The sequence below is a fragment of the Pararge aegeria genome, chromosome 11 (assembly GCF_905163445.1).
Source record: "Pararge aegeria chromosome 11, ilParAegt1.1, whole genome shotgun sequence".
Lineage (NCBI taxonomy): Eukaryota > Metazoa > Arthropoda > Insecta > Lepidoptera > Nymphalidae > Pararge > Pararge aegeria.
The window spans coordinates 2875444-2899871 of NC_053190.1; the positions used below are offsets into that span (position 1 = coordinate 2875444).

The following is a 24428-nucleotide window of genomic DNA, read 5'->3' on the forward strand; positions in this document are numbered from 1 at the left end:
AAGTCAAAGTCAAATATTTCTTTATTCAAATAGGCACATAGATGGCACTTTTGATGCGTTATTATATACAAAATGTTTACATAGCAGTGAGTAGTGATGGCGATAACTACAATCGTAAACTTCTACGAGGGTTCCAATCGCGCCCTGGTCTAAGAAGAAGCCCACAACAAACTTAGCCGGGTGTTCTTTTTGTTATCACCATCTCACATTGTCATTAGAAAATATTTAAGAAACAACCTGGTTAGAGCAATTGTTTACACCCAAGCTTTTTTATCGTTTACGTAATCCTTTATACTATAATAGGACTTTTCTATAAGCTTTCGCTTAATACAAACTTTGAACTTCTTTAGTGACTTCCCCAAGATATCAACCGGTAATTTACTGTAAAATTGTATACAATTTCCTTTAAATGAATTGCTTATTTTGTGTCGTCTAGTGTACTGCACTGCAATTTTATTTTTGCTTCTAACGTTCAAATTATTGCAGTCACATTTTCTTTTAAATTTTGATATATTTTTGTGAACATAAATTAAATTTTTAAATATGTATTGGCTATAGAGTGTCATTAAATTTACCTTTCAATGACTCTCTCGGACCCATTTTATAGATCGCACGAACAGCCTTCTTCTGCAGCACGAAAATAGTGCCAATATCAGCAGCATTACCCCATAGTAAAATTCCATATGACATAATGCTGTGAAAGTAACTAAAATAGACTAGCCTAGCAGTTTCTATGTCTGTCAGGTGGCGTATCTTCTTTACTGCATAGGCAGCAGAACTAATCCTGTTCGATAAATTATTTACATGAGGGCCCCATTGAAGTTTAGCATCTAACGTTGTTCCTAGAAATACTGTTGTATCCACCGGATTCAATTCCTCATTATTAAGTTGTATAGTGGTTTTTACATGTTTAACATTTGGTAATGTGAATTTTATGCACTTAGTTTTATTTTCATTTAAAACCAAATTATTAGCTTCAAACCATTGTACTACTTTAGCGAGATAATTGTTTACATCGTCTAAAGCTAATTCACGTCTCTTAATTTTGAACATACGTGATGTATTATCAGCAAACAATACTATCCCGTGATTGTCCTTAACAAGGTAAGGCAGGTCATTAATGTAAATAAGGAATAGAAAAGGTCCTAATATAGAACCCTGTGGAACACCAATTTTCACAAATGACCAATGGGTCATTTAGACGTGACTGGTAGACGTTAATGGAAAGCGGTCTAATGAGACCGCTTTCCATTAACGTCTACCATTTGCACCCTATCACGCAAGTAGTAACTAATCAAGTCGAGAGCTACACCCTGAATTCCATAGTGGTGTAGTTTTCTGACTAACGTTTCATGTACAACACAATCAAACGCCTTAGACAAATCACAGAACACACCAAGTGCATCATGTGACTCCTCCCAAGCTTTAGGGATATTTTGACGACAGACTAAACAATGGAAGCGGTGATCAGAAATAAAAAAATCAAGATACTTACTTTAGATTTTGAATTCTTAAAATAATTTTAAATTATAATACGCTGAGTAATATATGTTACAATAATTAATAATTTAATAACTTTAAAGAACTTTTATAGTCTAGTCGTAAAAACTGAAGGTCCCTGGTCTCCAGATTTGATGTTTCTTGCTCCCCATCTGTCGGAAATAATCCGAACGCAGAAATCTGGCACGAGAGCGGCGAATACGATGAGGAGGTTCAAAAAACCGAAAGTCGGTGAGTGCAGAAGCCGAATGTAAGTTCCGAGGACGTCGCCGTCGATTTGGCTGCGAACAAGATAAAGCAATGGTAAATTATATCATCATCATCAGACATCAACCCATTACCGGCCCGCTACAGGGCACGGGTGTCATCCCACAAGAGAAGTGTTTAGGCCGTAGGATCACCACGGCCCAGTCCGGATTAGAGGACTTAATATGTAATACGTAAATAACAAATTATAAAACACTAGCGTAACCAGCCCGCTTCGCCGGGCTAGATTTTGCTTTATTTTATTTAAACAATAAATGTACATCATAACATTTTTAATTTAAGTCTCATAATATATTAAATCATTTATTTCTCTCCGTATTCATTCTCTTCTCGAGTGGGTGAAGATCATTATCTACACCCATGTACACCCAACAATAGAATATCATCATAGTAAATAAAAGCTGTATTTGACAGTTCAAAAATAGGAGTGCTCCGATCGTCACCAAACTTGACAGGATTACTTGCCAGGTCAATCCAGAGATTCTCTGAAAGTTTCATTGAAAAGGGGGTCGGCGCGGCTCTGTATGGGAGCCCACTTAAATATTAATTTTATTCCTTTTTTATTAAGTATTTGCTTTATAGCGGAAACAGAAATACAATCTGTGAAAATTACAACTGTCTCACTATCATGGTTCATGAAATACAGCCGGACAGACAGACGGACGGTCAGCGGGTGCCGTTTGATCCATTGGGCACGGAACCCGAAAAAGGATAACTAGACAAAAAAAATGACATGCTTACAAATAAAACGAAGAGTATAGAGAGTTGAAAGCTATGTAGAGCAAGAAGGAGAGAACGTTTGACGCCACGAAGATGAGCGTGTGGTAGCCGGCCTGCATCCACAGCTTTAACGTGACCACCAGCAGGATCAGATGGAAGAGGACTGCGCCAAAAGACCTGGAATAATAATTAACATAAATAATAATGAACAAGACAGCACCTACAAAATATATATATATATATATATATAAATTTTATAAATTAAAAATGAATGAATGACTATCGATGAAAATGATATAAATTAACAAAAATCTTATTTTGCAAATTGAAAAATGGAATAATCTTATCGAATTAGTGTGCTGTCATCGGTCCTCAATATATCTGCCAAGTTTGTTGTATTAATTGTATAATTTTACATAGTCCGTTTACCTACAATTGGAGAAAATATAAATGTTATAAATTTAAATGCATATAAATATTTTCGGAACTGCGACTTTGAACCAGCGATTCTCTGGCAATCGCGGCCTGAGCGCTTTTGACCATTAAGTACTTATATAAACTAGTAATTATGGTGCCGGTTCCAAAAAATCTTACATGCATTTTAATTTATTAAAACGATTTGGCATGATTGATTAGATATTTGTAATTTTGTATCAATATCAGTCTTAAAGTTTATTCTTATTTTAATAATGTGGATTGACTTAGGATAGTATTATTATAGTAAGTAGGAATTAGTGTACGATCATATATATTTTTTGCATGCCATCTAAGGCGGATTGTTTGTCCCTATATTTTGTGTACCTACCAACAATGTAATACCAATCTGCAAATAAACGACTTGATTTGATTTGATTTTGATTTGATTTATAAACTAGATATTTCCCCCAAGTGTAGGTAAAAACACTATTAAAAATAATAAATGATTAGTTTAAAAAAACTAAACTAATTTCTACATATAAGTTTAGTTTGTTTGTAAAAGCGTGTTTTGTTTAGTTTTTTTTAAACTATTATTTTTATTAGAGCAAAATTAATCGGTAACCCATTCACCGCCAAATTTGTTAATATAAGAGAAATCAGCTAAAGATAATGGTTGGAAATTAAAATTAACATCATTCCTGCCTTATGGACTATCGAATGAGGGTACATTGCCGAAGATCTGTTTGGTGTGGAGTCTAAGGATTGGAGAAATTATAAATTACACCATACTGATTCTCCTGTTTTCAAGGAGTTAATTTGCTCTATTAAGCTTAATTTTCATAATATATCATGGAATTCCGCAAACTCTGCGTCTATCCTAATTGTAATCTGTCAAATGAGTGTAGAATGTCTGTTTTTTGGATTTAACGATCATTTCGTTAAATACAAAAAACAAATACCCATTAATAGTAATAGCCGTAATAATTCTTACCATAAATCCACATTTTTTGCGTCCATGTTGATAACGGATGGCTCGAATATTATCAATGAGAAATAATAAATAATAAGAGTGTGGTAGAGAGCTGCGATGAACCAAGCTACAAAGCGTGGCCAGCCCAGTAGCTTGTTTTTCCTTATTTCTCTGTATAATGTTGGGTTTCTGAAACATAAAAATTTGAGAGGAAGCGAACATGCTTGTTTATCGATACTAAATACATTCAGACATTACACTTTTAAGAAGGACTTGAACGCTGGCCGTTTTTAAAATGATACTTAGTAGGGGTAACCGTTAACAAGCTTTGTAACTTGAAAGCTCACATCCAAGAAGTATATAACAGACTTTGCAAATTAGTGTACGTTCTTAAACAAACAACCACCATTGAAGCTGCGTTGATGGCATACCATAGATATGTGTTTTCCGTAGTTAAGATGCGGGATAATACTATGAGATAAATCAGTGGTGCGCTGAAACTTACCGGTTGCACGTTCCAAATCAGTGTTATTGGATAGTCTTTATTATCATATAAATTACTATCTTAATGGGAAATGGTAATAATTATGGACATTAATTAATTAATTGTTTTGTAAATATGTATTTATTTTTAATTTATTCTTTGACTTCCATTTCGGTATTTCCTTTTATTTTGTTTTTACTTATAATTAATTTTAATGTGACATGTGGGTTATTAACTACAATTTTTTGGACGCCAATCTTAGCAGGATATGGCACCGACTTAGCGTCTCAAAACTGCTTATAAATAAAGCCTAACTAGTTGAAGTAAGTCAATTATGATTTTTTTTATGCCCGAGTAATACTTTTCTTACGATACCCATAACGACAACGTCGGTGTTCATTGTTAAACTTACTGTAACAGAAGATTGGCTGGCCACCTCTGGTCGGTTACCGAGAGTATCAGGCAAGGGACCGAGGTAAAAAACAGGTTGTAGAATGTGAGATACATCGAGTCGAAAATCGATTGAGTAGAGAACATCGAGTTCGTTTGAAAGATAAACTAGAACAAAAGTACGTAGTAGTTAAAGGAATTGAATATCAGTGAACATCGTTGATTTTGTCTAAACACTTTGTTAAAGCATCGTAATAGCATCGTCATTAAATTTAGAACATGAAATAAAAATAAGAAGAAAAAAATACTTCTAAACAGTAAACTTACCATAATATTTCCAAGGACTAAATTCTTATAGAAAAAATAATGTATAAGTGTTGCTAACCGCTGATAGTACCAGTGGCCCAATACTAGCAACATCTTTTTTATCATAGAGAATTTTGTGAACGCGAAATCTGCAGACCTAAAAATTAAAAAACTGTTAGGTTCCACAAATCTATAGGATATCCACAAAATTCATAGCATATGAAATTTAAACAAGTTTATGGAGGATGGAAGGAATGGAGGCACTTATACGAAGCTTGGCTGGCAACTAACGTGGGACGTTAAAGCAAAACCGGCATTCAATGTACCAAAGTAACCAAGCACCAAATCTGGTAATTGACCCAATGTGGGAACTGGTTGCCTTGGCGCCCGATATGGGATTTAGATGGTACATACTTAGGGACCTTTTTATTTGGTCGCCTTCGGTGGTGCACACATGGGCGCCCGATATGGGACTTGGGTGGCACCTAATGTGGGACATTGGCGCCCGATATGGGACCCGATTACCTCGGTGCCTGATATGGCCCCTACCCTTTATCATTTGATTTACTTTCTGACTGCCTTTGCATACTAATGTTTGTGCAAATTTTAGTTCACTGTATGTGTGTGTTTTTAATTTATTTGCGTGTAATAAAGTATCTATCTATTTTTTATCTATAGGAGTTGAATGGCAGCCAATGTGGTAGGTATCTCTTTACTTTGGCGCCCAATGTGTGACTTGGATGGCACCCAATGTGTGACTTCGTTGCATTGGCGCCCGATATGGAACTTTGATGGGTCCCTCTGTGAAGCCTGGTTGCATTGGCGGCCGATAAGAGATTCGGATGGCCCCCAATATGCAATATGGTTGATACGGGACTTGGATGGCACCCATTGAAGAGTTTCGATGACACCCAGGTACTCTCGTTGCCTAGGCGCCCAAGTGGGGCATGTTGCCTTTTCACCCCTAGCCATGGCTTGGTTACTCTACATATGACATGGCCGTTCTGGCGCCCATTGTGGGACTTGCATGGAACCCAATGTGGGACTTCTTTACTTTGGCACCAATTGTGTGACGTAGGTGCCTTCACACATGATTTGAGACTTAAATGGGCAACCATGGTGCATGATTTCACTACGACATTAAGTTTGGATTCAGATACATACCTAGCAGCTTGATGACCCTCTTTACCAAATATACCAAAGCCGACATGTGCTTCCTGTATCATTGATATGTCATTCGCCCCGTCCCCAATCGCAGCGGTTATTGGACGCTCTGGACTATTTTTTATTAATTTAACTATCTGTAATAAATAACATAAGAGATATTTGATCGTTTATGATCAATATAAACGAATACTATAACTCAAATTCGAATAATAATGAACCACTAAGAAGTGCAATGCATTAAATCTAGTGAGTAGCTGTTGCCCGCGTCTTCGTCCGTTTTTTTTTTTGATTTTTCTTAAAATCCCAGGGGAACCGTTGTTAGTTTCCTTATTTCCATGCGAAATTTCGCCGAATTAGCTGTAAAATATGAATTTTAAATCCCCCGGAATACGACATAAGTAGTAGAAGAAGAGATTTTTGTGTCAGGGCTCTTCTGGGGAGTTCCCACATCTTTAGGCATTTAGGAATTTTGAACGAAAAGATGTCACGAAGATTACCGATCGCTAAACAAATTTATATAAAACTTATGGACTCTAGTAAATATGTACCTAGGTTCTTACTTTAGCTTTCTGCAAAGGTGACAGTCGACAGCACAGCACAGCGTGACATTTCATCGATATATCCACGAACACATCGGCAGCTAGAGTGTCCAGTACGTGGCTCATGCTCATGCCGTCTACTATGAGTGTCAGATCTCTGTAACTAGGCTCTTGGAGGGTGCGCTTGCAAATATCTAAGTGAGCTTGCAAGGCCTCTTCATCTTGTATGCCTACTAAGTACATTCGCTTATCGTTTTCTGAAATGTGCGAGCAAGACTGCGATACGTTGATTGCTGTTTCCACCTGAAGGAATTCAAGGTTGAAGAATTTAATAAATAATTTCTTATGAAAATTGAGCTTAATTTGCTATACTCCGCGAACAGCGGAGAATCTGTATGGTGTAATAAGTAAAAAATTAAATAATTGTTTAGTAATGAATATTCATTGTAAAATCAACATCTCCTGAGGATGCTCTTGCTGCTATTAAATTAAGCTTAATTTTCATAATATATTATGGATTTCCGCAAAGTAACGCTGCTTCAATCAAATAACAATTTCTGGCTTACCGATCTTAAAGGTTTTTAAGGTTTACGTAAAGTAAGTATCTCTAGCCGGGTCGCGTAGGTGACTTCAGCAGTGGCTAGTTACTACCAAACGTGCCGCTAAGCGATTTAACGTTCCGGTACGATGTCGCAAAGGTTTAATACAACTGCCATACTCCTAACAGGTTAGCCCGTTTGCAACTTAATGCATCAATAATTTCCAGCTGGATTGCAGTCAAGAGCTAACTTGTAGTTGAATTAAAAAAATCTAATTAAATTTTTACTAAAACTCATGTACACAAATTAACAATTAAAATGAATACTTAGGTACATAACTAATTAAATTAAAAATTAAATAAAACCTCCTAAACACAAAATTAATACCCATATTGTGGGAGTTATGCAAATATATGTAATTTGCCATTTTGTGAACCCAAGCAATCTTGGACCGAGTTTCGTCAACTGTAGCTAAGAACACTCCCGACTAATTCAGCTTTCATCAAAATCAAACTCGGTTCATCCGTTCGGGAGCTACAATGCCACAGATAGACACACACACAGACACGTCAAACTTATAATAGACGAGTTATTATAGTTTGACGTGTCTGTGTGTGCGTTCTTGCGTCGGTGGTTCGTGCATGTAACACATTACCTTGTCGCCAGTCAGTACCCATGTATGAATGCCAGCTCTGCGTAGGGAAGCAAGAGTATCCGCAACATCGTCTTGGAGGCAATCCTCAACAGCAGTTGCTCCTATCAGTGTTAAATCCAGCTCTAAAACTCTGTATTGTTGAGTAATCTGCTTGAACGCCTCTGCACTACTGGCATCTATTTGTTTTATTACTGCGAAAAATATAATTCCATTTAAACTTTTACGTTGGTCGACCCCCGACGAGGTTGACGGACGACATTAGGCGCGTCGCAGGTAGCCGCTGGATTCAAGTAGCATTTTGTGCTACTTGAATACAGCGGTGGAATTTGGAACTCCCTACAAAAGACCTATGTCCAGCAGTGGACGTCTATCGGTTGATATGATGATGATGATGAAAACTTTTAACGTACTTAAATTAGCAGCGGTGAGCGCTATGAATTTAAGAAAAATATTGGTAGATTGACAAGATTATTAGTAGATTGATTGTTTAAATATTTTTTTGGATTTCTGGCGTCTCCTACAACGCAATGTCTGAAGATCGCTCCGTTTTAACTAACCGTAGGTTTAAGGTAATCTAGCAGAGATCTCTTTAAGCGATAAGGCCGCCTTTTGAATTCTAATTCTATCTTGCTACTTTTATTCCCTTCCTATTTATGTAGTGATGTGTAAAAATTAAGAATATTAATCAATCTAAGTAAATTCCTTACATTCAGATATTCTTTCATATTCTTCTAGTGGTATTTCTCTATAAGCTATTGCTAATGTTCTCAGTCCTTTGTTTGCGAATGTGTTTATGTCCCTGTCTGTTTCTTCTATACACACAGTGTCTTTGCAAATTGAAAATACCGATGACTCAGCACCTTTGCAGTACAGCCATATCTAAAAGTGGATTTATCTTTTGAGTTTATCGAATCATCTTCAATTTTAATTTTAATGTATATAACCAGTGAGCTAGTTACTTATTAAATCTATGTATATAAGCATACTGTAAATTTTGCAATGAGTTTGCAAAATGTAGGAATGAATGAATACACTTTGAATATGTTTGTGTATTATACACCACATAAAGATATAGAAAAATTATAAATAATAATTTAACAAAACGTATACAATTTGGCGGCCTTATCGCTAGGTACATAGCGATCTCTTCCAGGCAACCAAAGGCGTAAAACACAGCTCAAGAAGAGAGGTGCATATAAATAAACATATTTATTTGTACATATAGCTATATATACATATATAACATATACATATAATAAACTTACAATATAATATATAGATACTGATAATTAATATATACCAATGTACAATATGTTACAAAATTAAGTTTAATACAATATTAAGTTAATTTTATGAGAAGGCATTAGCGCATTGAAACATATAATAAACAATAATAATAATATTAGGTTAGGCTTTGTAATATTAGGTTTAGATTCTTCAAAACTATATACTTAATACAAAATTTCATCATTCAAATTTTGTTTTCTGTTTTTTCTTGGCTATGCGATAATTGATTTTATGAAGTATACCTTTTATTATACACATCGGATTTCAATAAGAATAGAGTTAAAACAGTAGAATACTGGTATAAGTTTATTGAAGGCTTTAATTAACTAGTATGTATATTTAATTATTTACTAAGTTTTCTTATCACCATCGCAAATAGGTCAAATATCAAATAAGTTATGTTATTTTGTAATACAAGGCCAAGTTTTTCTTAACTTTTTTACAATTTATCTAACTAACCTTCCCATCCTTATCTCTCACGATAACCGACATTCGTTTTCTCTCAGAAGTAAACTCTATCACCTGCAATCTTTCATACATTTCTGTATTATCACCAATTTTGAGTATTAAATTATTGCCTTCTTCGCCTAAAAATGTAACGCCATTCCTGTCAGCTGCTTCCACAAGTGCTTTTTCGTCTGGACTGCTTCCTTGATAGTCTACTTTATTTACGTTAACCATATTCCAAATCTTATTCCCTCCTGCTTCTTTTCCATTTGCTTTACTTTGTTTCTTTCGACGGAAGATATTGATGAATTGCAAGCTGTCACTCCCAGTGAATCGTGCACTTAACTTCTTCATATCTTCACTGGAAACTTGAATTGAGTGGCATAAAGCGAGGATTGTAAAGAACAATTTGATGTCTGTCTAAAATATAAATTAATAGATTGTCAAAACTACTAAAGTGCATTTTACAAATAAATATGCAACTACAAACAAAGCACAACGTCTAAATAATAATGTATCGTAAATAATTTGATATCAAAAATGCAGATTACAATTTATTATCACAATACAACAGATAACGTCGAAGATATATATTTATTTTAATTTAATACAAATACTGACCTGAAAAATATCTACGGGTTCATCGAACCTTTCTAAATCGTAAAGTTTGGAATCTCTTTCCTCATAGATTTGTCCTTTAATTGAACATGCTTTGAATACCATTAGGTTCTTAGTGAGGGTTCCGGTTTTGTCAGAAAATAAAACTTCCACTTGACCCAAATCTTCGTTTAAATCTGAAGTATTAGCCATTGCTGACCTTCCAGTTTCATCGCAACGCAGATCTTCGTCCCATCCAATGAAAAAAGCGCCTTTAACATAAGTTTATTGGTGAAAAACGTATATAATTAAATTACAGATATCTAACACAAAATTTTTCTAAAAGGTAGATTTAATTAGATTAGATTATTATTGAAATGCAATAAATAGACTTTCTTTATGCCTTTGTATTCAGTTTCAATGACATACGGAAAAGTTTCTTCGTGAAAATAAGCTACTTGAAAAAATATCATTTAGTATTATTGAATGTAAGATTTTAGCTTAGTAGCTTCTATATACTTTTTTTTCATACAAGTAATTTATTCAAAAAACCATGATAGGTTGTCTAGACATATTTTAGGTATTTCACTGAAAATTTACGAGGTGCCGGGTCGTGAAATAGTACCTACCTAATATATCATGCAAAATAACGGGGTTATACTTCTGGATTGACTTCAGGGTTAAGATTAACTATTTACAATAAAGACAAGTATTATTTGTTACTTACGAGTGAACTTACCAATAAACTTGTACAACTCAATGGTAACGTACAAAGACATGGGAATAATATAATAGTAAAGAAGCAGGAAGGAAAATAAATCCTGAAAAATATTCTTGGCTCTGAAAGGATCCTCTGTAGAAGGTCCTATGTACAGCTCATGCTCGGATTGCCAGTGTTCTAATATCACTTTTGCCACATAGGAACCTGTCATCTCCAAAATGAGCAGATAGATAAAAAACATTAGGTAAAAATTGACTACTGTTTCGCTTGAGGAAAATTTGTTGCCTGCATACTTTGAGTTGAGGGCCAGCTTTGTTTCCTCCCCTGAAATGGTCAATAAAAATTAATGTCACGCTATAAAAATAGGTAAGTAAGCAATATTAATAAGAAGTACTACTATTTCAATCTTTTTTACAATAATGTAGTTCCTGATAACGAGGAAAAGGGTTTGCATACCTACGGGGGAAATAATTATACAACGTGTAACCGAATTACTTAATTATATCGAGGGATGAATAAGTATATTTCATAACAAATCAACAAGTTAAGAAATTAAATCAAAAACAGCATATTTATTTTTCCATACTAACGAATTCAAAATGTTATTTCTGACAACCCTATTGAAGATAACAAACTAACATGCGCATGGTACGCAATAAAATGACAGGGGTCACATGATTTTAATTTAACATATGATGTACTCGTAAGGGATGTGTCTGATTTCTTTCAGATTTCAGATTCAAGCTTTGGCTAACTCCTTGGGATGTTAACGGAAATCGCGAAATTTTAGTAATTCTCACCCGTATAAACAGCACATCCAATTGCCCATTCCGTATTTTTTACCCGAGATCCCCTCAGCATAATATTATCTGTCGACAAAGCCAAGCTGTCCATGCCAGGGATTTCAAGGCGCCCATAAAACGTGTACAAATCAGCCACTGGGTGAGGAACCTCGATACGTATGCCTGACGGTATGATATCTGGAATATTCAAGAAATCGTATCTATTTTGTATATTTAAAACTCATATATTGCGGAAAATCGCGGCCTGAGCGCTTTCACCGATTAAGCTACGGCTCTCCTACCGTCGACGCGTCGATCCTTAGGTAGTTCCTAAGGAATCCGGATAAAGGAATTGACAACGAGCGGGAAAATTGAAAATTGTTAACGAGCGAAGGTTTAGCCCCAATTCTGAAGTTCACGCAGACGAAGTCGCGGACAGAAGCTAGTAATAAAATAATTTAAAACAAAGCTACCTGCTGTATATCCAACTAACGGCGGAGGTACCCTGAGGGTCTTCAGATTGGTCTCGCCATCTAAGTTGGCTGTGGTGATGAAACACTTCCCCTTCTCTCCCTCAGCGCATAGCAGCACCAAGTCAGCAGGAACCTCTCGTCCACGTTTCACTCTGACCAGTGTGCCGGGTGCGATTGAAGAATTCTTCACTTCTTTGATGACACCTTTATGGACTATTTCCACTACAAATAAAAAGCATATTTCAAACATTTGAACTATGCCCGTTTTCACTAAACCTACAAATTGAATTCAAATTCAAAATTCAAATTTCATTTATTTCAAGTAGGCTAATTTATAAGCACTTTTGAAACGTCCAGTCAGTCTGTTTGTAGTGACTCTACCACCGGTTCGGAAGGCAGATTTCACTGAGAAGAGCCGGCAAGAAACTCAGCAGATTTCTCTTTTCCAACATCATTTTATGTTAAAGTTTTTTTAACAATCTTTAAAAAATTTCTGTTTTGTGAGAGATGAGAGCGGAGTGGCCTGCTTCCAAGCAGCCTTGTCGTTAATTCATCAATCGTGTAATAACTACGATTTGTTAAATGTGTTTTAATATATTGTTTAAACTTAGGTAACGGTAGATCTAATATTACCTTCGGTATCATTGCTTGTGGCAATGATACCGATTCGGCGGGTCGTAAAGTTAAGGAGATTCGTAAACAGAGAAAAATATAAATTCTGGTTTTTTAATAACCTTAGTTCCATGCAAAAAATAAAAAATATGAAAATACCAACATAAAATACATGTACACACCCTATGGCAAGAACCATAGACAAGTTAGGTTATATGAGTTGCCTAGTGAAAATTGATTGTTGAGAGGTAAATGTTACCTTGGAATCTTCTTCGATTAGGCATTGTTTCGTTTTTTTTCTCTAGGAATCTGTATACTATAAGTATTTATGTATATTATTCATAAAAATATTCATCAGTCATTTTAGTACCCATAACACAAGCTACGCTTACTTTGGGGCTAGGTGGCGATGTGTGTATTGTCGTAGTATATGTATTTATTATTATGTAAAGGTTGACTAACTGTTGCCTGCGACTTTGTCAACCTCGTATAGAAACAGTCTTACCTAACTTAGTGGATACACTTTTCGTTCACTAGGTATCACAAAATACTGTAAACAATCGTAAGATGTACGCCTAGTTGTAGCACCAAATTAATTATGTCAGTTTTACATGTATTGCATTTCAATTACGATTCAGACAGACAGATCTTATCAGGTAAAACCAACTGATAAGTCAAAGGAAAAAGATACTCGGAACAACATAGGTAAATAGATATCTTCCTGAATCTATAATCTTATCTGTGGTTTCATAGAGTTCAAGATTTCCTTTGTGGCTATCGATAGCCTAGATTCTTTTTACTTGTAAATTAAAACAATTAACAATTATTTGTGTTCCTTTTAATGTAACAAACGTTTTTAACCAATTCGATTACTAAACAACAAATATTTAACATGATAATATCCCGCTACGAGCCTTGTACGACAAAAGTTGAGCGAGCGGGGAATATGATGCGGTGTGTCGCAGGATAAAAGTTCGGATGGGACATAGAATTAAAAACATACAGAACCCTAATTCAGCCATTATTGCACGCATTGCTTTTTTTTAAACAGAGAACATTCCTGAAGCTAAAGCATACCACTCCGTCAGGGACTTGCACCCACTAAAAACTCTGTGTGTCCCTCGACATACCTATAAGTGAGAGTATGAGATTCACTTGCGTATTCACCGCACGGGTGGCGCCAAGGTTTTGACCCCCAATGCATGGCGGGTCCCATCGTCGGCCTGGTCACTGCCGAATCCTCCAGCTAATTATTGCATGCATTCAATGAGTCCAAAACCAGTGAAAACGCCCAGCGCACGTCTCAATTTACAACATTCAACTTTTTCCCATTTTCGCATTTTATGGTAAACGTTTAGAACGTTTTTAAAAGAAAAATTAGATTAGTAGACATTAAAGGTAAAATAATTACTGTCAACTGCTAAATGGTATGAAGTGAGAAACACTACTATAGTGGAGTGGTTTTTGATGCTCCCATATTAGCCGTGTACACGGTTACTGTATGTTTTTAGATCTGTGGTGTAGAGCAACTTTACGATAGTTAAGTTTCATAAGAAACATCTGCAAGGTTCTTACCAATCTGGTTGTTGACTTTGTTATCAGCCTTATGGCGCAGCCAGTCTTCGTAGCCCTGCTTGACGGCGGTCACCAACACCATAAAACTTAACGGCGCGATGCTCGTAAATGGGGAGACTGGACTATCTGCGAATCAATTAAATTATAATAGGTATATTTAATACGTTTAGTTCTTCAGAAATATAGGTTAACAACAAAAAAACAACAACGTTCAACCGAATTACGAAATAATATTGAAGGATGCATAAGTATATTTCATAAAGAATAACCCTGTAAGAATAATGTTACCTAATCATTTACAACGTGTAAATGAAAATATTTCTTTAAATCCATAATTATTATCAAATATATTACTTTTAAGAAACTATTACTATTAAGAAAGTATAAGCAATGCCTATCTCTAGTTAATTACTCAGTAGCTACTTTACAAGATTGCCGATGCTGATAAAGTTTCCGGTTTATCCGAACTGAAAATGTGAAGCCGCCGACAAATCCGACAACAACAAAGCGACCGGGCTGTGTCGGCTTAAATGTGTAGAATCCATAAACAAAAGCTTCTCTGTATCGAGTTTTAAATATATAAGTTTATAAGTTGGAATCTTATTGCGTCGTCTTTTTCCGCAGGGGACCCCCAAAAACCAATATACCCGTAACAATATCAACAAACAGACAGAGGCCTTTAGTCCAATAGAGGACAGTGATAGGCTATCGATTGAAGTAAGTAGGACGTACAAAAAATGAATAGCGCATAAAAATAAGGGCTTCGGTTACCGTAAATATTATTGCATATTGAAATTACAGGTTAGATGGATGGTATAATTTCAATATATTGATCGGCTTGTAACCGACTAGGTAAGTACCGCGTACTTACTTAGTGGGTTTCCTCGTTATTGTGACTTGGATTACCCTTCACGAGGAAACAACAGCTGTTGTCGACATACGTCCTGTAATTCTTTAAGAGATGGCAACGCGTTGACGGAAATGTCGATTGGTCAATTAGATTGACCACGATAAATTCGTGAGGTAATATAAGAATGACCATGAAGATAAATAAATAAATAAATATACTACGACAACACACACATCGATCTAGCGATCTAGACCCAAAGTAAGCCTAAGTAAGCGTAGCTTGTGTTATAGGTACTAAGATGACTGATGAATATTTTTATGAATAATATACATTAATACTTAGAATATACATATAAACACCCAGACACTGAAAAACTTTCATGCTCATCACACAAACATTTACCAGTAGTGGGAATCGAACCCACGGCCACGACTTAGAAAGCAGGTTCGCTGCCCACTGCTCCAGTCGGCCGTCCAAATCCATTTCTATGTCCCGTTTCCATTAACCTGAGGCGAAGATACCTTTATACCTTTATCTTGCAATCACTGCTGTCAAACGTCACTTTTGTTTTTTTATTGTATGCAAAAGTGACGTTTGACAGCAGTGATTGCAAGATTTACGCCTGTCGCGAGATACGTAATCACCCTGCGGAACGCATGATGGCAACAATGCTGCTTTGCGGCAGAAATAAGCAAGCGATAGTAGTTTCCGGGACGAGCTCTAGTACTTGTAGCAGGAGTGTAGCAGGAGTTTATTACAAATTAAAGAACAATTAAAAAGAGACTTTAAACTTACCAATAACAATAGCAATTATGGTGACAGTCAGGAAGTAAAAGTTTACAACTCTCCGGAACTGCTCGCTGAGATTCTTCGGTATAAACATGAGCAGAGAGTATTTGGAGGTCTTGATTTTGTTGTGCTTACGGCGCTTTCCACCTTCCTCCACAACGCCAACCTCGATCTGCCGCGTTTGCGATGCCGCGGAGACTTTGTTCGACTGCGGACAAGACCAAAATCAAAAAAAACACACATAACTAAGTTGGAGTTGCGTGCCGAGATTCGTACTCGAAATCCTCCAAAGGGTGGCCGAAGCCTTTTCCATAAAGCTTTCCATCACCATCGTTTTACTTACTGGGCTATTTATCAGTTACGATAACTTATATCAGTAACCTTTTGACACCCCCCTCTAAAACCTGCTGATGTCACGACTCAATAAGAATTAACACATTTAGAAAATTATATGAACGCAAAATTATTTTATATTATTGTCATTACGTGGCCTATATCGCGCGGGCTCGCATTTCACTGGAAACTACTACACCTGTATCAAGTACAATATTATCCAATAGGCAAAAGTAGAATACAAACTAAACCAACTTAAAACAAGGCTAAAGTAGGAAAATTAGATAAAATTAAAATTATTTAGCGATACCTACGCTACGCGCCGCTCACCTAATAAAGTAACCGGGGTCACATGATTTTAATTTTGCATGTGACGTTAGGGCTGTATCTGATTGCTTTCGGTAAAAACTATGGCAGTGGTTTACTCAAAAACTTTTAGGTTTTCGGTTTCACAGATAAGTCTCAGAGACATTACATGCAACTCTAAAGCCTGTAAAGTTTTATTTCGGTTTTCATTTACACGTTGTACACCTACCTATAGGTACGAAGAGTTACATACAGATATAAGTTTATAACTGATAAAATCCAATGCTTATCAAATCAAATACACGTGTATAAATTATCTGATTAATAAAAATGCAAATAATACATAAATTAACATAGACAATATTCTGGTAAAACACGAAATAACATTGAGCCGCTCAAATACCTATCCATACAAATCTAGGTATAGGTAAATAACGGAGTTTGGACTTGGGAAGAATAAATCCTGCGACAAGAGACTAGGGTTGTGCCATAAATATATCTTGGTTTGAACAGTGTATACAAATATTCATACACATATATAAATATGTAATGTGTAGTTGTTAGTGCTTTGGCCTCCCTTTCAGGAGAGACTAGTTTGATATTTTCCTTCACCGTTCAAGCAAGTGATATTTTAATTACTTAAAATGCACATAACTTAGGAAAGTTACAGGCGTGCTAGGATTCGAACTCCGCCCCTCGAAAGTGAGGCCGAAGTATTGAACTTACCACTGCGCTATCAGCGTTTCATTCGATGATTATTATTATAATTATCTATCATGATTGTATATTGTTAATAATGCTAATAGCTTATGTTGTATATAATCTGTTTTGGGCGCCATTTCTCCAAGATCCCGGAAGACGTCGACGCGAGCGGAAACGATAAGAGGTTGTAAAGTTTAAATTCGGAAAAGGCACGTCGAATTACGAGTTTAATGAATAACCTATTTTCAAAACTTCCGGAGCCCATTGAAGAAAGTTTGTAAAGTTATTCAAACTTTCCTAATGGGCCCCACTTAACTGCTATTAATTTGTTTGTAATTATAATTCTACAAGGAGTTAGGACTAAGTTAGCCACAAGGAATCGTGAGTCGTGAGACACTATGCGACGAAAAGTGTGGACTCAAGGACTGAGCGTGAACATTTTTCTGCGACTATCAAGTTAATCGATATTTGCCATGTGTGCATACGTTAAAAGCTGTTTAATGATTAATTAAAGCCCGGTTTCACAATTCGACCTTAACGCAATCTAGAAAGCCAAACTTAGTTTATACATTGAAATAGGTTCCCGACTGTAGTTTGAACATTTGAACGTATAATAATTAGCAAACTTGGTTTCCAAAGCGAAAAATCGAATAAACATGACATTCGTGAAAGAATTTCTGAATGTCACTCTTCCAAAGAATGTCTGTCGTGGTGACTCTATAACAAAAAAATAACTTATAAAATTTTATTAACCCTACGACATCTCTTACGACAACTGGAGCTAAATTATGAATTTTGGAATTTGAACATTTTACAAATGTCCATTCAGGACACTCTTCTCCGAATCGAAAACTTTGTTTTTTATGTTTCTCAACGATATTACCGACGACCTACCTGGCCAGGTAGGTCGTCGGTACGAAAAATTCATTACGTCATCACACTTACAGCTATGCTCTAATTAGAGACATGGTTTATTTTTACCACTAAAGTCCCCAAAACTCTAATACAGATTTTTCTTATTGGGGAAATGTTTGGCCACTGATGGAAATGCCCCTTTTGCGCAAAGAATCAGACTGACTGTTCAGCGCACAAACTATAATTTATACTTTGGTAGTTTAGGTTGGTAATTTTACTTGATAAATAAATATTTTATTCCGATATTCAATGTCGAATATAATATTTATAGTTTAATATCGAGCGGCTGCAATTTTACCTCTACAGCTTTAGTAATTTCTGTAGAAAATGGCTGTGACATACCGACAGTCAGACAGGTGAACGGGTGAAAGGACGAGCCATTTTAAAATTTAAATACGCATTTGAGAACGAAGAAAAACGATTTTAAGGGCCATTTTATATTAGTACTTTTATTATATGGAATATATTTTTCTAACATCTTCATGATAAACAGAGCTATACTGCGCAGGGTATAAATAAATAAATATACTACGATAATACACACATCGCCAACTAGCCCCAAAGTAAGCGTAGCTTGTGTTATGTCTAAGATGACTGATGAATGTTTTTATGATTAATATACATAAATACTTATAATATATTTATATATAAACACTGAAAAACGTTCATGTTCATCACACTAAAATTTTCCAGTTGTGGGAATCGAACCCACGACCTTGGACTCAGAAAGCAGGGTCGCTGTCCACTGCGCCAATCGACCGTCAAATGTGCGAGGTATTAGTCCTGCAAAGGGCCACCATGAGTTCATCGATCGGAGGAGTAGGTGTTAAGACTTGTGTCTGTAATTACACAGGAAACCACGCTCTTCAGACCGGGACACTGCAATGCTGCTTTGCGGCAGAAATAAGTCCTAAAGAGCCCTGACACCACAAGCTACTAAAAGTAGAGTTCAGTTCCTGCTCTCTAACTTTTGAATCCTGTGACGTGACGATATTGAATCCTTGAATCTACAGGAATAAGCGCAATCAAGGAAGCCGAACTTATTTTATACAATGAAATAGGTTCCCGGCTGCAGTTTGAACATTTCAACGCATAATAATTAGCAAGCTTGGTTTCCAAAGCGAGCAATGAAATAAACATGAAACTATACGCGTCATACACTTCGGATGCGTGAAAGAACTTCTGAATGCCACTCTTTCAACGAATGTCTGTCGTGGTGACTCTATAACGAGAAAGCCACATGAAATTTTAAACTCCGGTCATTCTCTCGGCGATAGCAATGCTGTCTGGCGGCAGAAATAAGTCCCGGGGAGCTCTTTAACGACAAGCTACTAAAAGTAGAGTCGAGTTCCTTCGCCTTCTCTCTAACTTTTGATACATGACGATATAGAATCCTTGAATCTTCCGGAATAAAATCGTTCTAAATTTAATTCTACAACCTTGGTGGACTCTCTACGGTTCTTGAAAAATCTAACAGATCCTCCCTTCTTAACACAAGGCATCCCTGTTTTAAACTCTACATTATTTACATCAACGTCCCAATTTGACAAATTTTTTTTATTCCACTACAAGCTAGCCCTTGAGACTGCAATCTCACCTGGTGGTAAGTCATGATAGAATCTAAGATGGTAGCGGGCTAACCTGTTACGGAGTATGGTAGTCGTACCCCTTTCAACGCGACATCGCACCGGAACACTAAATCGCTACGCGGCACGGCTTTGTCGGTAGGGTGGTAACTAGCCACGGCTAAAGCCTCCAGACCAGACCAGAGAAAATTCTGAAATTATAAATTCCCAAATTGCCCCTGCCGGCAATTGAATCCGGGACTTCCAACTCGAAACCACGATAACTGCTGCGCCAAGAAGGTCGTCAAATGTTCCTAAAGTTATGCTACACATATCTCGTTGCTTACCATATAATTCAAGAACTTTCCCCAATATTAAGTGACACTAGCTTATAATTGGCTATGGCCTATGTAGGCTTATGGTTGCATATTCAGCGCTTTGAATGATTAAAGCGGTCTGGCTGGTTGATGCCTCCTTATCAGTAAGTCGACAATCGTATCAAAGCCCGGAAATGAGTCCTTAACATTCTTGCGACATCACTTGAATTATTTTTAATGAAATCTTTATTTTATTTGCTTAATACGCATGGAAAAGTAAGAGGTGCGTGCTAGGATTCGAACTCGGGCCCTCGAGAGTGATGCCGAAGTCCTAACCACTAGGCTATCACAGCTAATGCAATTAAAATAGCATTTGCTTCAATGGTGAAGGAAAAACTCGTGAGGAAACCTGCATGCCTGAGAGTTCTACATAATGTTATCAAAGGCGTGTGGAGTTCACCAATCCGCACTGGCCCAGCATGGTGGACTACGGCCTAAATCCTTCTCATTGTGGGGCCAAGCCCTGTAGGGCCGGTGTTTAGGTATGATGATGAAATCTGTACTCCGATAATTTAAAAACTAGTTAAGATTACATGTAACAAGATATTTTTATAATTTATATAAGTGTTTTTACCTACACTTGGAGGAATTATCAATTTTATAAATTTAAAATGTGTATACAAAATTTCGGAACCGACAGGATTTGAACCTGCGACTCTCGGGCAATCGCGGCCTGAGCGCTTAATTATTTTTATTATTTAAAAAAATATCAAAGTCCAAGTGGTCGAGGCGTCCACGTCCGCCCGACGTTGAGCCTAGGCGGCGACGCGCGACGTCCGAAGCATGTCCTTTACGACCCTGACGATCAAATTACTACCGACAATGTGTCCCAACAGCACACAAATACACAGCCAACACAGCGTCGTGGAACGTGGATCCTTACCACGGTCACGGGGGCGTTCGGACTAAACAATGATTAGTCCAAAAGTCCACCAACACTCAGATTAACTTCGAACCGAGCAAAGGTCCAAGCCCTCGCAGGAGGCACCCTCGGGTCGACGTCTTCCACTCATCCCCCCCGATGTCGTCGAGTCCTGTGGCTCTTCTCATGGCGAGCTTTCGCGCTCGTCCCACTCCCCCGGTGACGCCGTAGCAACTCCTCAGGTGGTTATCGGCAAGGGTCCATCCGAAAATCGAAACAGTTGTTAAACATTGTGTGGCTACACCTAACTACACCGGCAAAGCCCTTCAGATAGGAACACAACAAAGCTGCTGGGCGATAAAATAACAGCGTTAGTCCTCCGAACGAGCTCTTAGTAAAACTTTGTTTAGTTATAAACTACGAATTTGGTTTATTGTAAAAAAAAAGTTCACAATAATCACCCGCATCTGCGAAGCTTCACGCTAATGCTGGCGTCGGTGTTTCATGGCAAATAGGTACCTTCTGTCAGCGCAGGACACTCATAACTCAAGCCTGGCCGCCCACCGCCCGCCCGCCAGCCGGTCAATGTTGGCAGCGTGGGACCCTTTACATCTGGCATTCGCAAACTATCACTTTCCTTTATTGATATGATATTTCACGGCCGACTGGCGCAGTGGGCAGCGATCCTGCTCTCTGAGTCCAAGGTCGTGGGTTCGATTACCACAACTGAAAAATGTTTGTGTGATGAACATAAAAGTTTTTCATTGTCTGGGGGTTTATCTGTATATTAAAAGTATTTGATAATATCTCTAATATAATGGGGTGATATGATAATATCTGTAACAGGTTAGCCCGTAATAATCCGTAATAAAATAAAAATTAAGTACATTCTTACCTAATTAAGTTTAATAATATATAATCGTATTTGAATGCGATAGTTAAATAGGTTATGGATATTAATGATCAACATTATAAAAATCCCCGGCCATACCCACACACCTGCTACGGTGTGTTTAATGTAGGTGTGTTAAAGTACCCACTGAGTATCTTTGTTTCTTTATATCACGGTTTTCCCGGAAATGAAGATATGAATTATTATTCAAAACCTTATCGGTATTACCAATGTATGACGCTATTGTTGCGCATAATATAGTAATTCACTTTTACCCAACCACGGCGAAGTGAAGGATGGGGAATGTATGTACCTACGCATGTATGTGAACCTTACACTAGTGGGTGCTTCTGCTGCTAGATACCACCCTGCCGACAAAGGGGTGCATTGCACTTATTGTAAGGAAGGCAGTGCTGGACTTTTATTATTATATATTATCTAAAATCAGTAAAATGTTCTACTTGACTTCTTGGACAGTTTTTAATTATCTATGGTAAATCTTGTTTAACGATAAATATGTAACTATAACTTCAATATCCACTTTGCTTTATAACTTAGTTATCAAGATAAACATATTATAGTTAAGCAATGGTTAGTTATAGAATTATTTAATGTCACGAGGTTAAAGTTATGATACTTATTGTAAGGAAGGCAGTGCTGGACTAAAGGCCTCTCCCTACGGAAGGGTTTGCCCATAATTACCACGCTGGGCAGACGGGTTGCTGATCGCAGTAGATGGTTGTAGAAACACGAAAGACGCTGTTACCCGATCTCCGTTATATTCCCTGAGTCGCACCGGGGAAGTCCTTCAAATTAGTATGCCACTGTGTCCGGTACTTATGTCTTTTAAAGGATTTGAAGAGTTTGAATATTCAGCCGAATGGCGCTTTTGAAGTCCAAGAGCGTGGGTTCGATTCCCAAGACTAGAAATAGTATGTGGGATGTACATGAATGTAGAACACCCGGTGTTTATCTGTACATTATAAGTATTTATGTATTTTATATAAACAAGAATATTCATCAGCTATCTTATTACCCATATCACAAGCTATGCTTACTTTGGGGCTAGATGGCGTAGTATATTAATTTATTTATTTATTCATAGGGTGGCGCATATGAGCTTGCACAGAGATGTAAAATCTTCATCCTGACTGAGGGGTACAATCCGACTTGATACGATCATTATCGCACAAACAAATGTGCAAATAAACACAAAATATATTAGGTACTCACGATTATTACATCAGATTATCATACGGTATCAATTTATGAAACACGGAAACGCTAAACTTTCAACTCACCCGCCACCAACATATCAGCAGGCAAAAAGAACGCAGGCAGTCACATAATCGTCCGTATAAATTATGCACCAATACACCGCACTTCCTCATTATACAGCTTTACACCATCACCATTATACATTATACACTATGTAGTATTATGTGCGATCCGGAATATACAAACTGTAAACACCAGGGCGGATGGACGACTGTAGCAAACGATGTGTCCGTTATCTTATCGATACAAAGCCAATACGATATCAATAAAAAAGCAACGAATCACCTGATTGCGCCGGGCCCTAGACCTTCCAAACGATTTAAACTAAAGCTGTCCGAACACAGGGCAATCCGTTGCTTGACAGTACGTTGCAAATTGTTAGCGACTGATTGCATGTGTATTACCTACATTATACAGAGTATTTTAAGATTCAGCGCCAGGCCAGTAATATTGGTCGCCCAAAAAAATTATTAAAAAGCAGTGTGTCATTTCTTGTTTCAAACGTGTCTCATTGTAATATGGACCTTTGAAAAAGTAGATCGAAACTGCAAGGTTTCCTACTAGATGACGCTACAGTCGCTATAAGATTGATGTGAAAGGCATATATTAATTTCGGCATCGACGGTAGGAGAGCCGTAGCTTAATTGGAGAAAGCGCTCAGGCCGCGATTGCCAGAGTCGCAGGTCTGTAGGTTCGGAAAATTTTTATATGCATTTTAAAATTTATAACAACTGAATCATGTCAATCAACTCTATCCTATAGTGACTAAGCATGTTTCCAATGTAAAAAGTGCATTCACTTCTAACCACTGCTTGCGCTGCCTTTCGCAGCCCATCACCTCGGGCCATGGCCATTTTGATCAAAGGTTAAATACTCCGATGTCTATATGACTACGTCGCAGGCAATTTCGGAGATCGTATTTATGAATGGCGACCTCACACTCGTAAACGCAGCTTTGGTAGAACCCCGATGACATAATGTACGTCGCAGGTCAATGTACTGTAATGTATGTAATGTACTGGATCGAAGCGGTACGAGACCTCCCTACAAAGGACCTATGTGAACTTCCATTGGTTGACAATAATAACCAAACAACCTAAATAATAAACAT

The 24428-nt window shown here is 37.1% G+C and overlaps 1 protein-coding gene across 1 annotated transcript; it reads right to left on the reverse strand.

Moving 5' to 3' along the window:
• Positions 1-1543: 1543 nt before the first annotated feature.
• On the reverse strand, positions 1544-23514 carry LOC120627700 (probable phospholipid-transporting ATPase IF). Its single transcript, XM_039895728.1, has 17 exons — positions 23341-23514; positions 16094-16295; positions 14449-14574; positions 12262-12483; positions 11807-11986; positions 11025-11330; positions 10310-10557; positions 9701-10108; positions 8662-8833; positions 7955-8145; positions 6782-7063; positions 6219-6355; positions 5076-5211; positions 4771-4916; positions 3896-4063; positions 2509-2664; positions 1544-1781 (listed from the first exon to the last, which is right to left on the reverse strand). The coding sequence occupies exons 1-17, from the start codon at positions 23428-23430 to the stop codon at positions 1589-1591; spliced, it is 3363 nt and encodes a 1120-aa protein (XP_039751662.1). The 5' UTR covers positions 23431-23514; the 3' UTR covers positions 1544-1588.
• Between the last annotated feature and the right edge of the window lie 914 nt (positions 23515-24428).

Excerpts from the sequence above, each read along its gene's own strand:
- LOC120627700 (XM_039895728.1), bottom strand. The coding sequence starts at position 23,430 with ATGAGGAAGTGCGGTGTATTGGTGCATAATTTATACGGACGATTATGT. Across the intron at positions 7,064-7,954 it reads GGGTACTGACTGGCGACAAG|GTGGAAACAGCAATCAACGT; the intron begins GTAATGTGTTAC and ends GAATTCCTTCAG. Across the intron at positions 4,917-5,075 it reads TAGTCCTTGGAAATATTATG|TTTATCTTTCAAACGAACTC; the intron begins GTAAGTTTACTG and ends CTTTTGTTCTAG.